This window comes from Gigantopelta aegis, chromosome 14 (genome assembly GCF_016097555.1).
Source record: "Gigantopelta aegis isolate Gae_Host chromosome 14, Gae_host_genome, whole genome shotgun sequence".
NCBI classification, from domain to species: domain Eukaryota; kingdom Metazoa; phylum Mollusca; class Gastropoda; order Neomphalida; family Peltospiridae; genus Gigantopelta; species Gigantopelta aegis.
This window is the reverse complement of record NC_054712.1, coordinates 15,013,156-15,033,815: the sequence shown is the minus strand read 5'-3', so window position 1 is coordinate 15,033,815 and position 20,660 is coordinate 15,013,156. Positions and strand designations below refer to the sequence as shown.

General features: G+C 40.8%; 1 protein-coding gene across 1 annotated transcript in view; it reads right to left on the bottom strand.

Moving 5' to 3' along the window:
* Positions 1-1,234: 1,234 nt before the first annotated feature.
* Positions 1,235-20,660, bottom strand: part of LOC121388265 (phosphoenolpyruvate carboxykinase [GTP]-like) — a 42,412-nt gene continuing 22,986 nt past the window's right edge. Inside the window, exons 6-13 of the mRNA XM_041519539.1 lie at positions 20,389-20,576; positions 19,676-19,802; positions 17,192-17,403; positions 15,122-15,302; positions 13,695-13,790; positions 9,251-9,354; positions 5,846-6,008; positions 1,235-4,289 (exon numbers count right to left, since the gene is read on the bottom strand). Coding sequence (XP_041375473.1) covers positions 4,075-4,289; positions 5,846-6,008; positions 9,251-9,354; positions 13,695-13,790; positions 15,122-15,302; positions 17,192-17,403; positions 19,676-19,802; positions 20,389-20,576 — 1,286 coding nt within the window. The 3' untranslated portion in view covers positions 1,235-4,074. The remainder of the gene's footprint in view (positions 4,290-5,845; positions 6,009-9,250; positions 9,355-13,694; positions 13,791-15,121; positions 15,303-17,191; positions 17,404-19,675; positions 19,803-20,388; positions 20,577-20,660) is intronic.

Genomic DNA, 20,660 nt, shown 5'->3' with positions numbered 1-20,660 from the left:
ACTCCCATGGGTTGCTCCCTTTTTAGAGCAGAACTGAAAAAAATATCACCCAATCGATCAAGACCTCCGAAGGGCTAAAAATATTGGCCAATCACAACGGTCCCCAATAGATAAGGTTCCTGCAACAGCTAAATACCTCACGAAATTGCGCAAAACTATTTTAATTTTGGACCTAATCCTAATAGACCTAAACCAAAATACCACACCCGTCCATTACCGACCTTGGTTGGGCGGTTCGTGCTCACATGCACATGCCAACACGGCCGATCCACTCTCCTCCCCCCCCCCCCCCCCCCCCCCCTTCCAACCCATTTCCTGTTCTGGATGGAGGAGCCGGCGAAATCAATTTATCCACCTAATATATCAATTTGATTTTCATTCTATCCAATTAAGGTTCAAGCATGGTGTTATGGACACACCTCAGCTATATGGGCTGTCTGTCCAAAAAGGTTTGTTTTATTTAACACCATCACTAGAGCACACTGATTTTTTAATCATCGGCTATTGGTCGTCAAACATTTGGTTAGTAGCAAGGGATCTTTTATATGCACCATCCTACATACAGGGCAGCACATACCATGACCGTTGATATACCAGTCATGGTGTACTGGCTGGAACAAGAAATAGCCCAATGGGCCCGATGATGGGGATTGATCCGAAACTGACCATGTCTGCCGAGAACAGTGGATAAATGGTTAGTGATTAGTGAGTATATTGACACTGCACCTCCCCAATGAGGTGTTAATGGATGTTTAACGACACCCCAGCACAAAAAATACACATATGCTCTTTGATGTCAAACAAAGGTACTGTAAGTATATGAAAGAACACTTCGACTGGGTAGGAACTGGTACATGGACTTGAACACAGTACCTACCAGCCTTAAATACGACAGCTTAACCACTATGGCACCAACACTGGTCAAACAACTGGATTTTTGTTTCAGGCCCCGTGCTTATAAACCTTTAATAAAGTCCAGACTTTAATGTCATGGCAACGCCATTCAAATAACATTACGTTTAAGTCTGGACTTTATTAAAGTTTAGACTTAAAGTTTTATAAGCACGGGCCCTGATTTTATACATCACAGAAATAACAAAATGTTTGACATTCAATAGCTGATGATTAATAGATCAATGTGCTCTAGTGGTGTCATTAAACAAAACAAACCATCTAAAATCACATTCATATCCACTAACTCTTCCCTAAACACAAAATAATCCAGACTGTCAAAGTGATTTTATTCTTTTAATACAGATTGAAGATTAAACTACATACAGAATACGATTACAAAACATACACAGTATACCTAATGATATACAAGTAAATTTAATACCTAATGATATATAAGTAAATTTAATACCCAAAGTAAAAGTACTACTTAAAGCAAATAGTGTAACAAAATACTGAATACAACAATAAAAACAGAACGTATAGTGTACGATGTTGAGGACATCGACAAGGTAGATCTGCAATATCAGTTCTTGTTTCACACTGGCTCATCTGACTATCAGACAAAACATTATGAACGGATGACATTTTAAAGAGTAGGTCTTCTGAACTGAAATCATAGATTTCTCTAGGGAAAAAACCTGTTTCCAATAGTCTTCAATTGCAGCAAGCTGCCTGTTGTAAACAATGTTTAAAATGTTATCAAAACAGCACTAAGAAGAATTTTAACAAACAATTAACAAGTGAATAAAATGAAGGAGATTGTGTTATTATTAGCATGATACTTGTGTACAATTGGTATTTCTGATGTACAGTCAGTGATATCGATATACAAATGGGTCGATACTGGGGTATAACTAGCAATATTGATGTACAATCATTGCAATACTAATTAGGGGATTATGATGTACAGTTGGGAATACCTGAAGTATATTGGGAGTAAACCATCATGATGATACTGATGCACGTCCTCAATATTAATCTGTTTAATTTCCACTGGCTACAGACGAATACAGTACACACTCAATTTTTTTTTTAAATAACGAAGATATTTGTTGTTACAACCTGAGACTACTTTTACTGCTATGTAAGCAAGCTGTGCAAAAGCTCCAAAATTGACTCATGCATTCATTGTCAAACCAAAACATTCCAATAGCAATTTCAAACAAAATAGTCCAGCTTTACAAAACATGATAGAGAGCTTATTATTCTTGTGGGGGGTTTTGTATCGTCTGTATCATATATTAGGTATAAAAATAAGGTATTATGTCCTGCAGAGGATAAAAATAAGGTATTATGCCCGACTGAAGCTCATACAATACAATTTTCACAATACTGAAATGCACTGTGGTAGTGAATTCTCTGTATCAAATAGCATGTTTAAGTACATAAAGTCTGACACTAGTAAAACACAATGTCTTGTACCTCGGATGGGCGTATGTCTTCTGAACTGAAATCATAGATTTGCCCAGGAAAAACCAGTTTCCAATATTTTTCAACTGCAGCAAGCTGCCTGTTGTAAACAATATTTTAAATGTCAAAATAGCACTAAGAAGAATTTTAACAAACAATTAACAAATGGCACTGGAGAATTTCATGTTAAATGGTCACATTAATATTATACTTCTTCTGAATTTCAGCTGTCACAAACAACATTAAGAAACATTAGTAATCTGTTTTTGAACGACTGTGTGATGCTAATTTTTGAAGTGTTATGTCATTCAAGGAAAATGACAATAACAGAAGGCAGCTGAAATGTTGGAAGTAAAACTAATGTGGACAAGTGGCCCAGGGTTTATTAAATTACCAACATTATTATTTTGACTTTGAATTCATAAATCAACCACTAAACTATCCCTCAACTGAGTTCAGGGAATGCCAAGAAAAATACCATCTTTTAGATTGCATCAACAGTATTACAGTATAAAGTATTGCATATAATACAGCACCTATTTGGATCTTTTAGTAACACTAATGCTTGCAAATTGAGCAGAAAAATGGTCCTCAAAATTGTTTTAATGTTTTTAGTTCATTTGAGCAAAAATATGAAAACCCATCCATTAGACTGGGCAAATAAAGAACACACAAATACATGTTTTAATAGTGAATGATTAAACAACAATCTAAATACTGTTACAAACTGTTACATGATCCAAATGTCTCAAATTATGCTCACAATAGTTTTCAAATAGAAATAAAAGCCAAAAGGCTAAACTAATGGCAAGAGAGCATATTTAAATTTAAATTCTTAATTTGAGGAACGTTCTTATATTATACTTTAGAAAATACTCTTCCATGATTGAACACAAGTCATTTCTACATCACATTAAAGTCACAGGCCCTAGTTTCAACCAATGAAATGGTTATTCTACATGTACAAACCTTTAACACATTTGGATAAAGTTACAATAGAGAGAAAAATTTATGACTTTGAATAGGGAAATATCCTTGAAAAGTAGGCTAGATCTCGTCTCCATAATTGTTACTTCTCAGATGTATGTGCATTTAAAAAATATATGAAAAATGCATTTCGTGGTATTAAAAACACCAGGATGACCAAAAATCTAAGTAATGTCTGATTTTATTTATCAAAAATATGCCACAGTGTTTAAAAACTAGGGTCTGTCACTTTAAACTAGTAATATATCTATCAACAACTTCAAACAATTTTAAAAACATAATTCAGTTATTTCTACAGACTGCATTAAAGTGAGGGGAAAACACTCACCTATCAACATATACAGTAATATATATATATATATATATATATATGGATACATGTTCCAGCTACAAATGTATTTAACAATAACTAAATATTAGTTTAAAATATTTATCTAAAAAATCCTGAAGCAAAATTATTCAAAATGAAGAAAAATAAACTTCAAATAATAATGCAAAAAGTCCAGATCCAACCATCACTAGGTAATTTAAATGACACACAACAGCTGATACGTCTGGATAACCACGAGAGTCATGACAATAACCGTCAAACTGATACGACCTGCTGACAACAGCCGGTCTCTACGTCTGTGAACACAGTTAACTACTTGAAACACTTGCTAACAGGGCTTGTCACTGGACGTGAACATCAGTCTTGGATGAGTAACCCCGTTGACATTTCTCTCAGTCGGTCTCGCTGATCTGACGTCCCGGCATGCTACTGAACTCCTTCTCCTGCTTGGCCAGCAGCTCCCACATCTTCTTGGGCGTGTCCTGGCCGACCTGGTCCTCGAGGAAGCGGCGAGACTCGCGTGTGTCGTCCATCCAGTAGTGCTTCGGCAGACTGAACAGCTGGTCCCAGTCAACTGGCTCGCTCAGCCCAGACAGGTCAATGTCACCTGAACAAGGTAGAGAACAATGTTAATGTAACCCAGAGAGGTCAATGTCACCTGAACAACACAGAGAACAATGTTAATGTAACCCAGACAGGTCAATGTCACCTGAACAATGTAGAGAACAATGTTATGTAACCCAGACAGGTCAATATCAATGCAGTCCAGACAGGTCAATGTCACCTGAACAATGTTAATGTAACCCAGAAATGTCAATGTCACCTGAACAAGGTAGAGAACAATGTTAATGTAACCCAGACATGTCAATGTCACCTGAACAAGGTAGAGAACAATGTTAATGTAACCCAGACAGGTCAATGTCACCTGAACAACATAGATAACAATGTTAATGTAACCCAGACAGGTCAATGTCACCTGAACAAGGTAGAGAATAATGTTAATGTAACCCAGACAGGCCAATGTCACCTGAACAACATAGAGAACAATGTTAATGCAGTCCAGACAGGTCAATGTCACCTGAACAAGGTAGAGAATAATGTTAATGTAACCCAGACAGGTCAATGTCACCTGAACAATATAGAGAACAATGTTAATGCAGTCCAGACAGGTCAATGTCACCTGAACAAGGTAGAGAACAATGTTAATATAACCCAGACATGTAAATGTCACCTGAACAAGGTAGAGAACAATGTTAATGCAGTCCAGACAGATCAATGTCACCTGAACAAGGTAGAGAACAATGTTATGTAACCCATACAGGTCAATGTCACCTGAACATAGAGAACAATGTTAATGCAGTCCAGACAGGTCAATGTCACCTGAACAATGTAGAGATCAATGTTAATGTAACCCAGACATGTCAATGTCACCTGAACAAGGTAGAGAACAATGTTAATGTAACCCAGACAGGTCAATGTCACCTGAACAACATAGAAAACAATGTTAATGCAGTCCAGACAGGTCAATGTCACCTGAACAATGTAGAGAACAATGTTAATGCTGTCCAGACAGGTCAATATCACTTGAACAACGTAGAGAACAATGTTAGACATTGTTAATGCAGTCCAGACAGGTCAATGTCACTTGAACAACGTAGAGAACGATGTTAATGCATTCCAGACAGGTCAATGTCACTTGAACAATGCAGAAAACAGTGTTAATGCAGTCCAAACAGGTCAACGTCACCTGAACAACGTAGAAAACAATATTAATGTAGGCTATGTAAACATTTTGTTCCAGTGACCTTAATATAAAAGAAGCAAGCAGAAAGATTATTTTGTTTAATGACACCACTTGAGCACATTGATTTATTAATCATTGGCTATTGGATGTCAAAACATTTGGTAATTTTGACATTTAAGTCTTAGAGAGGAAACCCAGTACATTTATCCATTAGTGGCAAGTAATCTTTCATATGCACCATTTCACACAGGATAGCACATACTACGACCTTTGATATGCCAGTCATGGTGCATTGAGAAATAACCCAATGAGCCCACCGACTGGGATCGATCCCAAACCGACCATGCATCAAGCAAGTGCTTTACCACTGGATTACGTCCCGTCCCTTCTTGGTAATTAGTCATTCAAGCGTTGCTAACCTTTCTTTGGCAGATAACCCACGGGACTCTTGATGGCATCCACTGTTCCATCACAGCGCTTCAGAATCCAGTCGAGCACACGGATGTTGTCACCAAATCCAGGCCAGAGGAACTTTCCATCTTCGTCGACACGGAACCAGTTGACGTGGAAGATCTTGGGCATCTATCAGACAAGACAAAAAATAGATATGTTTCACACTGCCAAATGTTTCATGTGACACAGCATATTGCTGGATGTCAAACATTTGGTAATGCCGACATGTAGTTATCAGAGGTAACCTGCTATATTTTTTCATTAACAGCAAGGGATCTTTCATATGCATTTTCCCACAGACAGGAAAGTACATACCACGGCCTTTGACCAGTTGTGGCATACTGGTTGGAACTAGGAAAAAAAAATCAGTCGAATGGATCCACCGAGGTGGTTCGATCCTGTGATCCACGCGCACCTCATGCGAGCGCTCAACTGACTGAACTAAATCTTACTCCCACCATATTGTAGTTTGTCCTGTAAAATCAACAAACATCAATAGTTGGTTAATATATAAAAGATACGGTGTTATTAAACAAAACAAAAACAAAAACCCCTAAAAACCCCAACTTACCACCCTTACAAAATGACCAGCTATTTTAGAATTTCCCGTCTGGATTGAATTTCTTACTGGCCATATTTAGAAAATATAGTTATCATTTTAACAAGCATCAGACCCAACACATTTTCTCCTAAGTTCAAGGGCCATAACTCTGTGAATGGATAAATCGCCATAAAACTCAAACTTGATCTGTAATAGTACATAATAAAGGTATGCACACAATTTCAGCTAAATATCTTGAGGCATTGTGGGGGGGGGGAAAAAAAAAAAAAAAGAGTCCAAAAACATGTATTTGGGACAGTAAGTGAGACAGACAGACAGACAGACAGACAGACAGACAGAAGGCTGGTGACAAAACTATAGTCGCCTATGGTTGGACCAGAAGGGGACTACTGAGCAGGAAAGGCAAAGTAATACTTGTGTAACGACACCTCAGCAAATTTTAAACAATAGGGGCCAAATTTACCTGTTTACCAGAGCCTGTTTTTTAGACTGACATGCGTGTGACTACATAGGGCCTACATTTACAATGCTTAAACACCTGCGTTTGAGAAAAACGGGCTTCATAAATTTGGCCCTAGCTGTTTGCTATTTATTGTATAGTTATGCTGACACAATGTAAAGACAGGATTGTGACAATGAACTGCAAGAAGTGAAACAATATCTGCAGTTAAAAGGTACGGACAGAGTTTGTATGTATATACCGTATCTTTCGGCCTATAAGCTGCTACTTTTATTACTGTGAATTGCAAGGTGTGGCTTATTTATGAATTTTACGTTAACTGACATTCATATAAACCGCTTCTTTTTCACATATAAACCACACTTGTTTTTCTTAATTCTCATAACAATAATATAGCATACTTAATGGCGGTTTATTAAATATTATGATGAAATGGTCCTGTAAGTCAGGCCAGAAATAATACAACACTGGTGATTTGTTACACTTACAGTGTCAAAAATAGACTTGACTGCAAAGTTCCTTAGTTTGATTTCTCTAACATTTAGGCCTATTGTTAGTAGTGCATCAAATGTGTTTGATGTTTTAAAATGAAGTCATTCTCCTCATATTTCACAAAATAATATTGTTATAGTTTGTAGCAAACACACTTGCATGTTCAGTACTCCAGATAAAAAGCCAGTGGCAGCCTAAACAATGTCAAGTGACATAATTACAATGTCACGGCCACTTAAGGCTAATTGTAAAAGCCATCAAAACAGTTTCTTGATCTCTTTAATGCCTCTGTTTGATACCTGTTTGTAATGTATGTATTTAATGTAAGAATTTAAGTTCAGTACAAAGCTTGTGAATTAAAATCACATAATCCGAGCACCTGTAATGTTTTTATTACAAATCTACATTCCCAATCTAATTAGCCCGCTAATTTATGCAGAACATAATGTTGTGCATAAACATTTGTATAGACAATGATTTACAGTTATGGGAGGTCCCCATGTGAATAATTTGTTGTTGTAGTCTAGGCGTATCGCTAATTTAGATTGGGAAACTAATATACAATTGAACTATACACCCGTGTTCCGTTTATGCTTGTGCTGTACATGTTACACCACTTTAATGTTTTGTGCATATCCTGTTTTGTTTTATTTCATTAAATTACACATAATTATATATATTATAAATATGCATATAATTCTCAGCAAATATCTTGAAGAAAAGGCTGTCGTTTTTAAAAATGATAAAACAATGTCGAAACAGTAAACGATCGGCAGGACCGTGCTTAGTTTCGGTTCACTGCGACTGGCCTATATATCGAGCTTGACCCAACCGCATCTGAATATGTAATTTTTGCACACGGCATACTAGTTAGGTTACAGAGAAACACATGGTAATCGATTTTGAGTACTTACTAAGTAATTTTCACATGTACACTATTTTTTTCTTTTTTTTCTTTTGTTCATGCTTTGTAATCATACTGGAACAAATAAAATGTCATGTATTTTAATTTTTTGCAACTAATGCAAGATTACACAAAGTGCGGTTTGTGAACGTTGTGTTTTGTTTACCAAACTGGCTCATTTATATGGTATGAAACTAAAGCCACACAACCAACAATTATTTATTGTTTGCATTTTAGGGAGAATGGATCTCTTTATTATTATTAAATACAATCAATTATTAACTGTAATTAAGTTTGTGGTTTTGTTTTAACTGCAGCTTGTTTAGGTGCAGTTTATGTATGGACGGAGTTCAGAACTTTGCCTAAAAACAAGGGGTGCTGTTTATATACCAGTGCGTGTAACAGGCCGGAAAATATGGTATATACATAGCCTGGCAGTTTGCATTAATTTATTACACCACCAAAGATATTTTAGCAGTGTAACTGGTGAAATATTTTCGAAAGGATTATCACTGATAACATTAGGTTGGAAGTCTGGTCACTGAAAGCAAAAAATGTTTTCTTTTTTTAAATATCTCATAACAATATTGGCATATTAATGGTCAATATGAGTTAGGCAGAGGAATAGAATTAATTTTGTTTTTTAAATCATTATAGTCAACACTATCTGGCAACTCCAACTTTCAACTTCTTTCACTGTCCACCTACATATCCCTGTCCTTATCTCTCCAACCACGACATGCAGGTGCTCGTCTCTTGTGGCTATCCATGCACACCTCTGACATTCCCCATCAGCTTTTAGTTGTGAGCTTATGAACTTAGTCTAACCACTTCATGTTCATTAGTCATTTCAGGGATTGTTTAGAGGCACTTGTAACCACCTACTATGCACCCATACTACCAGCGGTATGATTAATGACTGTACTATGACATGACAACAAAAGCCCACAAACCTTGCGTCCTGGTTTCTCCAGATCCAGCCAGTGCTGCAGGTAGTGGCCGAAGTTGTAACCCATAAATGGTCGCATCGCCATCGGGTCGTGCATTATATTCTTGCCTGTCACAATCATGTAAAAAGGTCAGAGTAATTGTCAGTATTAAAATAACACAAACATGTCAAGAGTAACCGTCAGTATTAAAATAACACAAACATGTCAGAGTAATCGTCAGTATTAAAATAACACAAACATGTCACAGTAACTGTCAGTATTAAAATAACACAAACATGTCAGAGTAATCGTCAGTATTAAAATAACAAACATATCAAGAGTAATTATCAGTATTAAAAATAACACAAACATAGCAGAATAATTGTCAGCATTAAACATCAGGCATGGCGGAGGGGGTGGGGGAGATTGGGGGCTCTAACCCCTCCAATATTTCTGAATGAAACATATTATTGGTAGTAAATCTTAAGTAGTGTTTTGCCGGAGATTTCTAGTACGCTCCAAATAGAATTTCAAACCCCGCACCGGACAAAGAAGTCTATCAGAATTATCTGCAGAAAGCGTACAAGATAAACACTGAATGATGGCCGGAGGAAACTCTTCCCCTGGCACCTGGTTCTTAGCCACGAAAACAGGATCAGTACGTAATGTAACTGACCCGTCCGTATTGTAATCCACCAAAGCATGCAAAAAAGCATGAATCTCACTAATACGATGGCAAGCCGCTAGTGAGACCAGAAACAAAGTTTTCCACGTCAAATGAAGAAGACTGGCAAATTTCAAAGGCTCGTAGGGCTTGCCTTTGAGTGCATGCAGAACCAGAAAAACATTCCATTTAGGCAAAATGGAAGGCTTCTCAACCGTGTTTTGCAACGACTTAAGCAAGTCATGCAACATGAGATTCGTTGAGAAATCTTGACATCCACACTGCCTCAGAGTAGTGAAAATGGACGACCGGTGACTTCTCACTGTTTGAACCTTCAGCAGTCTTTCTTGGACAAGAGCCAGAAAGTACTCAGCTAAGTCATTAACAGTAGGCGACAAGGGATCCACGTCCCTCTCAGTCGCCCAACGAACCCAAGCGCGCCAGTGACACTGGTAGACCCTCTCCGTAGACTGGCGCTTCGAAGAGGAGACAAGCTCAGCAACCCGTTTAGAAAAGCCTCGGTTTCGGAGGGAAACCCCGACAACCGCCATGCGTGAAGTCGGAAAACCTCCGGCTTCGGATGCCACTCTGTCCGACGCAGTCTCTGACTGAGCAGATCGGGTATCAATGGCAACCGCACCGGCTCCTGCACTAAAAGTGACAGGAGCGGAGGAAACCAGGTTTGAGCTGCCCAACTCGGGGCTACAAGCGTGACACGACAAGGTTGCTGTCTGATCTTTGCCAGAACCTTGCCAAGCAGAACCGGAGGGGGAAAGGCGTAAAAATCCAGTCCCGTCCAGTCCATGTTCAACGCATCGTACTCCAGTGCCAGTGGGTCTGGTACCGGCGATACAAACACTGGCAACTGACTGTTCAGGCGAGTGGCAAACATATCAAGTTGAGGACTCCCCCACAACTGAAGAACTCGTCCGGTGCAACATCCACTCCGTCTGAACCGGGGAACGACGACTCAAAGCGTCCGCCAAGACGTTCACGGACGAAGGAATGTGTTTGGCCGATAACACCACTCCCCAATCATCGCACCATTCCAGAATCTCCAAAGCCGCAAGACTCAATAACAGGGATTTGGTGCCTCCCCACCGATTGAGGTACGCAACAACCGACGTGTTGTCCGACCTCCACAAAATTCGACGATGTTGAATAACAGTCCTGAAATGGAGACAAGCGCGACACACTGCTTCCATCTCCAACAGGTTGATTTGACGACTCCTCTCTGAAGGAGTCCACACCCCTGACAGATGTTGATCTAAAAGGTGTGCACCGAACCCCTCGAGGGAAGCATCGGTAAACAGGACCAACTCTGGAGAAAGTGGATGTAAAGGAACGGCCTGGGACATACACTTGTCCACAAGACACTCTTGGATCGGAAGAATGAACCAAGGCCCCAATGGTATCACCAAATCCCAACTGAGACCATCCCACACTCGGGACAAATGCCATTGAAGCGGTCTCTTGAACTGTCTGAACCGCACATTCAGCGCCGCTAGCGATTCGAGATGGCCTATCAACACATGGAGCGTGCCCACCGATGCACTTTGCTCCACCAACGTCGTGAAATTGTGAAGTCGCGAATCCGTTGGAAGAACAGACGCCTCCACAAGATTGAAAACCACCCCGAGATAAGTGAAAACCTGCGTTGGCACTAATTCCGACTTGACCCAATTGGGAATAAACCCCAATCTGAGAATCATGTCGATCACGAACTCCACGCCCACGAGACATGTCGTCTGTGACGCCGCCGGAATTAACCAATCGTCCAAGTAATTGTGCATCCGTATACCCGCAATCAAAGCATCAATCTCCGCAAGAGATTCATGCGCCTCGTGCGCTAACGGCAAGCCGAAATCCTGCCGTGGAGCATCCGTCGCTAAAGGCCGGTTTCCAAACGAAACACCCTTGTAAGACTGAACAGCCTCCTCCAATGGAATTGCATCCGCGCACACCAGTCGGACCTGTTCCCGTACAAAACCAAGAACCGCCTGGTAATCATAATCGCCGTCTGGCGTACCATCGGCAAGCACCGAACCTGGTGCCGACCCTTCCCCCGAACCACACTGATTCGGAGGGAAAATCCTCTTCCGAAGAAGAAATTTGTTCAAATGACGTGCCATGCGCTGACCGTAACGGAAATGAAACTGCGTGGGCAGGACGATGCGGACCGGCCGAATCTGCAAACTGGTCCAACCCCGGTCTCGCTGGAAACCCTGGCGGTGGAGGGACTGGTGGAGGCAATTCCTCTAGCCAGGCCATGAAATTCTCAAAAAGAGAAACATAGTCCCTCCGAGTCCGCCCCTGAGGGCGACCCGAAACCATCGGACCCTGAACGAAAGGTTTCGCCCACGCAGTCGAGGGATAACGCCTGGAACCTCTACCCCGATCTGACAGGTCCGGATTGACCACTGGTGTAGACACAGGCGCACCCAAGAAAGCTGCAGTTTCCCTGATCCCTGCCGAAGCAGACAACGGGACTGGTGGTGTCGGTTGAACCGGACCATCAGGAAATTTGTACACGTACGAATCCTGCGCCGAATTCTGAACCCAACGATTAGCCAACCCAGTTGACGTAGCCACATGCGAACAATCTAAAAGTTGATGACACTGTACAGGCGCCCCAACAACAAAAGGGACGCCCACTGGCGTCGCACCCGAAACAGCGCCACCCGGCTCCGTGACCGAGACAACGTTGTGAGACTTCGCGATTTCGCCAAGTGGCTCGATCACCGAAGTAGCGCCGAAAGACGCGTTGGTCGAAATGGCGCCCTCGGACGCCACGACCAACCCTGCACCAGAAATCTGGTGAGACAAACGGCGCCACGAAGCGGACTTCATTCTAGAGCTAATCGACCCCTCCACAGAAGGACCAATAACCCTGCCCCCATCAGCAAGATGGGAGTCGGAACTGAGAGACAGTCGTTCCTGCCATGATTGCACTCCCTCCGACTGACGCCCCCGTTACAACTGTAACCGGTGCTGCCTCCACCGACGGAGGCAAAAGCAAATCCCCAGGTGGAACGGAGCCCTTCAGGTTTACTGGTATCACCATGAAGATGGCAAACAGACGAGGAGGCGCCCTTGCGCCTACCACTTGTCTGCGAGCTCTTTGAACTGGACACCGACTTGCCGATTGACGGCAAATCGGTATGGAGCACGACCCCGGAGGTTGCCACTGTGCTCCACCCGTCGCGTTCACGTCTAATCATCCTCTTACGCTCGGCGTCTTTTGACAGCTTCTTAACCTTCCCCCACGTGGAGGGGGACCAATTTACACAGATATGACACTGGCGTTCAAAACAACAAGAACGACATAACAAATGCTGATCAAACTGGGGCAGTCGTTTAAGACAACCCCCCCTCGGCACACACAACCAGCTAGTTGGAGCCCGAGGAAGCCGTGTCAGACATTAACCCCCTGTGTAAATCACCCAAAAGACCTCGTATGACAGAGTAAAACAAAATTACAAATTATTAAACAATTTAACAATTTGACAAATTTTTTACTACAGAACTCGAACACGACTGCAATGGAGGACTGCAGAATCAAAAACGAGGATATACGGTCTACCCATGCGCGGGTGTAGGTTATACATCCGGCAAGGGGAGATAATTCTGCAGTGGAGGTTATAACTTAGGGTCGTATAGCATTGTTGTTGTGCTAGTACGGTAAGTTGAATAAGACTATTTGGAAACTGTTCTGTGACAACGATTGTTGTTTATAAAGCTGTTTGTAAAAGAGTTCAAAGCTTTTACTGCAAGGGGAGATAATTCAGTTGTATTTCGACATACCAACATGTTCAGCGGCAGCAGTGGCCTCCGACTTGACGCAGGCTCCGAGGAGAACACCATGCTCCCAGTTGAACGACTCTACAACCAGTGGAACTCCTAGGTATAAAAAAACAAACATTAGAGGAGAATATGGTTGCATGATAAATACATGTATATTTATTTTCTATGACTATAATTATTATTAATTGTTACTAAGAAAAGAACAATCGATATCTTCAGATTTTAACATCTCCCTCACATCTTGTGCATGCAGTCGAACAATGTTGTACGACAAATGAAAATCACTGTACAGTTTGTTTGGAGGTTAATATATATTTCTTTGCAATTCTACATTAGACTACCAATCTGACTTGTACTAAAGGTTCTTCACAATCATACATTAGACTACCAATCTGACTTGTACTAAAGGTTATTCGCAATCATACATTAGACCACCAATCTGACTTGTACTAAAGGTTCTTCGCAATCATACATTAGACCACCAATCTGACTTGTACTAAAGGTTCTTCGCAATCATACATTAGACCACCAATCTGACTCGCACTAAAGGGTCTTTGCAATCAACCACCAATCTGATTTGTTCTAAAGGTTCTTCACAATCATACATTAGACTACCAATCTGATTTGTACTAAAGGTTCTTCGCAATCATACATTAGACCACCAATCTGACTTGTACTAAACGTTCTTCGCAATCATACTAAAGACCACCAATCTGACTTGTACTAAAGGTTCTTCGCAATCATACATTAGACCACCAATCTGACTTGTACTAAACGTTCTTCGCAATCATACATTAGACCACCAATCTGATTTGTACTAAAGGTTCTTCGCAATCATACATTAGACCACCAATCTGACTTGTACTAAACGTTCTTCGCAATCATACTAAAGACCACCAATCTGACTTGTACTAAAGGTTCTTCGCAATCATACATTAGACCACCAATCTGATTTGTACTAAAGGTTCTTCGCAATCATACATTAGACCACGAATCTGATTTGTACTAAAGGTTCTTCGCAATCATACATTAGACCACCAATCTGATTTGTACTAAAGGTTCTTCGCAATCATACATTAGACCACCAATCTGATTTGTACCAAAGGTTCTTCGCAATCATACATTAGACCACCAATCTGATTTGTACCAAAGGTTCTTCGCAATCACACATTAGACCACCAATCTGATTTGTACCAAAGGTTCTTCGCAATCACACATTAGACCCCAATCTGACTTGTACCAAAGGTTCTTCGCAATCATACATTAGACCACCAATCTGACTTGTACCAAAGGTTCTTCGCAATCATACATTAGACCACCAATCTGATTTGTACTAAAGGTTCTTTGCAATCAATCGGACCTGTTCTAAAGGTTTTTTATAATCATACATTAGACTACAAATCTGACTTGTACAAGTTATTCCAAACCTGTGGGTCGCCGTCCACCGAATATGATAGCCGAGATTGGTACACCCTCTGGGTCCTCCCACTTGGGATGGATGATCGGACACTGACTGGCAGGAGTGGTGAACCGTGAGTTGGGGTGGGCGGCCTTTGAGTGCATGCCTCGTCGCCACTCGTTTCCCAGCCAGTCAGTAATGCCAATATGCTGTTGAGCAAGAAATTTTTTTAATCAAACATTAAAATAAACACAAACCCCACCTCATAATTTAAGTATTGTCTGTTATTTCTTTTACATTCATCAGAGTATGAACCAAATAAATCATCCGCAAAGATATTTTTCCCCATTAGTAGCAACGGATCTTTTATACGCACCATCCCACAGACAGGGTAACACATACCATAGCCTTTGATTTACCAGTCATGGTGCACTGGCTGGAACGAGAAATAGCCCAGTGGGCCCACCAACGGGGATCGATCCCAGACCGATCGTGCAACAAGCATGCGCTTTACCACTTGGCTACATCCCACCTCTAGTGATTATAGAGAGTAAACCTGCTACCTTCATAAAGGCTAACTGTATCAATAATGCAACAAGGAATCTTTCAGATGCACTTTTACACAGGACAATACATGGTCTTTCATATACCAGGCATGGAGCACTGCTTGGGATGGGGATAACTGAATTCAGTGCACACAATCGATTCGTGACCCTTTGCAAGTCAGACACTGGTTGGGATGAGAATAGCTGAATTTAGTGCACGCAATCGATTCAGTGACGTCAGACACTGGTTGGGATGAGAATAGCTGAATTTAGTGCACACAATCGATTCAGTGACCATTTGCAAGTCAGACACTGGTTGGGATGAGAATAGCTGAATTGAGTGCACGCAATCGATTCAGTGACCACTTGCAAGTCAGACACTGGTTGGGATGAGAATAGCTGAATTGAGTGCACACAATCGATTCAGTGACCATTTGCAAGTCAGACACTGGTTGGGATGAGAATAGCTGAATTCAGTGCACGCAATCGATTCGTGACCATTTGCAAGTCAGACACTGGTTGGGATGAGAATAGCTGAATTCAGTGCACGCAATCGATTCGTGACCATTTGCAAGTCAGACACTGGTTGGGATGAGAATAGCTGAATTCAGTGCACGCAATCGATTCATGACCCTTTGCAAGTCAGACAGGCATTTAACTACTGATCTACATCCCACCCCAAAAGCTGTATGATGGTGCTACACCAATAATGTTTCACCAAACGCATTAATACACTTTGAACTGAAGTGAATAGAACTGCAAGTTGATTATGATGCAGTTAACACACTGGCCATGAAAGTGCATCACGTGCTTCGTAAAAACGAATTTGGTGTAGAAACAACGGGAAGTAACCATATTCAAATTGCATCAATCCGCTTTGATTATTTGGTGTAGCACCAACATTAAAGTTTGTTTTGTTTAACACCACCACTAGAGCAGATATTTTTTTTTCATCAATGGTTATGGAATGTCAAACATTTCACAATTTTGACATAGTCTTAGAGAGGAAAGCCGCTACATTTTTACATCAGTAGCAAGGCATCTTTTATATGCACCATCCCACAGACAGGGCAGAACGTAGCCCAGTGGTAAAGTGCTCACTTGGTTGGTTTGGGATTGATCCTCGTCGGTGGGTCCAATAGGCCATTTCTCCATTTCAGCCAGTGCATGACTAGTATATCAAAGGCTGTGGTATGTGCTACCCTGTCTGTGGGATGGTGCATATAAAAGATCCTTTGCTACTAATGGAAAAATGTAGTGGGTTTCCTCTGTAAGACTAATGTCAAAATTACCAAATGTTTAACATCCAATAGCCAATGATTAATAAATCAATGCGCCCTAGTGGTGTCATTAAACAAAACAATCTTTAAGCATCCCACAGACATATCATGGCCTTTGGCTGGAACAAGAAAAAGCCTAATGGGTCCACCAATGGGGATCGATCTTAAACTGACAGTGCATCATGTGAGTGCTTTACCACTGGTCTACGTCCCGCAACCCCACCCCCCCATCTCCATGTCTTAAAAATGCACATCTATATGAATGAAACCAACCTCATCAACCTCGTCTTCCAAACCTTCCCAGTAGTACCCGCCATCGGCCGTCTCGGCCACGTTTGTGAAGATGCTGTTCTTCTGGAAAGTCAGCATGGCGTTGGGGTTCGTTTTGTAGTTTGTCCCCGGAGCGACGCCGAAAAAGCCAGCCTCAGGGTTAATACCATACAGTTCACCCTTGTCGTTAAACTTCATCCAGGCAATGTCATCACCTAGTTGTCAAGTATTACACAATTAGCTTAAACAGAACTTGCATAAATATTTGTTTAGTTAATGGGAAATGAGCCGTGTCAATAACATCTTTGTCAGTATATACTGGCCTCGGTGATGTAGTGGTTAAGCCATCGCACTACAGGCTGGAAGGTACAGGGTTCGCAGCCCAGAACCGGCTCCAACCCAGAGCAAATTCTTAAGGGCTCAATGGGTAGGTGTAAGGCCACTACACCCTCTTCTCTCTGACTAACCACTAACAATTAACAACTAAACCACTGTTCTGGACAGACAGCCCAGATAGACGAGGTGTGTGCCCAGGACAGCGTGCTTGAACCTTAGTTGGATATAAGCACGAAAATAAATTGAAATGAAATGAAGTCTCGTCGGGCTGACTTCATTAAAATCATACTACAAACAGTGATTCAAAGATGAAGTCTCGTCGGGCTGACTTCATAAAAATCAGATTACAAACAGTGATTTAAAGATAACTCTCGTCGGGCTGACTTCATTAAAACCAGACTACAAACAGTTATTTAAAGGCATACTGTCACGGACTTAAGGACCTTATTTCTGTAAAAATGGATAATAAATAAAAATTACATTAATTGTTGGAAACCAAATCCAGCTATCGCATCACCATAACTGAACCATGAAGGAGTGAAATCTATGCCAACCCTCTCGGCAATTTTAGTTTTTGAATTATGGACCAATGCCATAATTCAAATATTTTTACAAAATACCATTAATAAATGGAGTATGGTGGTTTGTGAAGATGGTTGAATAAAGTACATTTAGGGACAAATCAAATTATTTTTGTTCAGGTAATACTTTGTTAGGCCATTAAATAGGTCAGTGGTCTGTGACAATATGCCTTTAAAGATGAAGTCTTGTTGGGTTGACTTCATTAAAATCAGACTACAAACAGTGATTTAAAGATGAAGTACCAGCCTCAGTGGTGTCGTGGTTAAGCCATCAGACTATAGGCTAGTAGGTACAGGGTTCGCAGCCCGGTACCGGCTCCAACCCAGAGCGATTTCTTAAGGGCTCAATGGGTAGGTGTAAGGCCACTACACCCTCTTCTCTCTCACTAACCACTAACCAACTAACAACTAACCCACTGTCCTGGACAGACAGCCCAGATAGCTGTGCCCAGTAGAGCGTGCTTGAACCTTGATTGGACATAAGCACAAAAATAAGATGGAATGAAATGTCAGTACATAATTAAGATATGGCATATTAAATACAAAATGCAATTTTAAAGTACTTATCACAGGTAAATATATTACAGAAAAACTAGATACTTCAATTGAGTTTCACCATAAAGATCAAATTTCAAGTTTCATGTGTATTAATTTTGTGTGATGTTTTAAATTCAAATTATAAAGTAGTGATAGCAAGTGTTAATGATAGAATATATGTATATGGTTATTAAACAAATGTTATGACATAACACTGAACTAAAATTAAAGTTTGTTTTGTTTAATGACACCACTAGATCACCTTGATTTATTAAATATCTGCTATTGGATGTCAAACATTTGGTAACTGATGTATAATCTTAGACAGGAAACCCGCTACTTTTTCCCATTAGTAGCAAGGGACACATATCACAGCCCAATGAGCAAACCGGGGATCAATCCAAGACCAATTGTGTATCAGGCGAGTGCAATACCAGTGGGCTGAAGTCAAAAGTTTGTTTTGTTTAATGACACCGCGAGTGCACATTGATTAATTAATCATAGGCCATTTGATGTCAAACATTTGGTAATTCGGACCCATAGTCATGAGAAGATACCCGATAATTTTTCCTAATGCAGCAAGGGATGTTTTATATGCACTTTCCCACAGACAGGCAAGCACATACCATTTTTCCCCAGTTGTACACTGGTTGGAACAAGAAAAACCCCAATCAGTTGAATGGATCCACCGAGGTGGTTTGATCCTGTGACACAAGCACCTCAAGCGAAGGAAGGAAATGGTTTATTTAACGACACTCAACACATTTTATTTACAGTTATATGGCGTCAGACATATGGGTAAGGACCACAGATATTGAGGGAGGAAACCCAGTTGCCACTTTATGAGCTACACTTTTTGATTAGCAGCAAGGGATATTTTATATGCACCATCCCATAGACAGGGTAGTACATACCATGGCCTTTGATGTACCAGTCGTAGAGTGAGAAATATCACCTCAAGTGAGCACTCAACCGATTTAGCTTACGTCCTGCCCCTCACACTGAACTAATAATATGGGTAACTGTTACCTACCGACACATTGAATTTTGAATCCCGGCAGGTTAGGGTTCAACATCGCCAGGTTAGTCTTGCCACAAGCACTTGGGAAAGCAGCAGACACAAAATATTCCTTTCCTTTTGGAGTCGTAATGCTCATGATCTAAAATAAAACAATTAAAAACCTGCTAAACACAAATCAAACGACACTTTAAAAAGGTAAAATATGACCATTAAATCTGCTCACATGGTATTAAACTTAACTATACCTCTGAAAAGAGAATCACAGATAGTGGATTTATCATAAACACTTGGTTTGGTTGAAATCTGTACAGTGGAATTCGAGAATAAGTTGAAAATGTTTTGGCCAAGAGAGTCCAGGGTGGCCATCTTGAATTTTGAATATGTCAATTATGTCTCAGCAGATCAAAGGCTAGGAACGGCATCTTGGATTTCAAATCTGATCGAAAAATAACAAAACTTGGTCAGGACCATAAATGGATTATTTGAACCAAGTTTGGTTGAAACCTGCCTGGTGGAATTTGAGAAAAGTAGAAAATTCCTTGGTTAATCAGAGGTCAGGGCGCCATCTTGGATTTTGAATCAGCCCGATAATTAACACATGGTCAGGGCCAAATATATGTAAAAATAGTGAAATATTGTACTTTTAACTATGATATAGCCGTATGGTGTAACCATGACACCACCAAGGCTGGTATTTAACGTATACTTTAGCTTCTTTCTCTTACCAACATGTGTTCAGCCATCCAGCCTTCATCCCGAGCAATAACACTGGCAATTCTCAGAGCAAAGCACTTCTTGCCCAACAACGAATTGCCACCATACCCACTGCCATACGACTTCACCTTGCGCTCTTCAGGCACGTGGGCTATGAGCACGTTTTCTGGGTTACACGGCCAGTGGTTTACCACCTTGCCTGCAAGTGAAGAAAATATATTGTGTTATTATTTCTTACTATTTATTCTCAGCCCATTTCCTTTCTGTATAACCCGTTATAGCC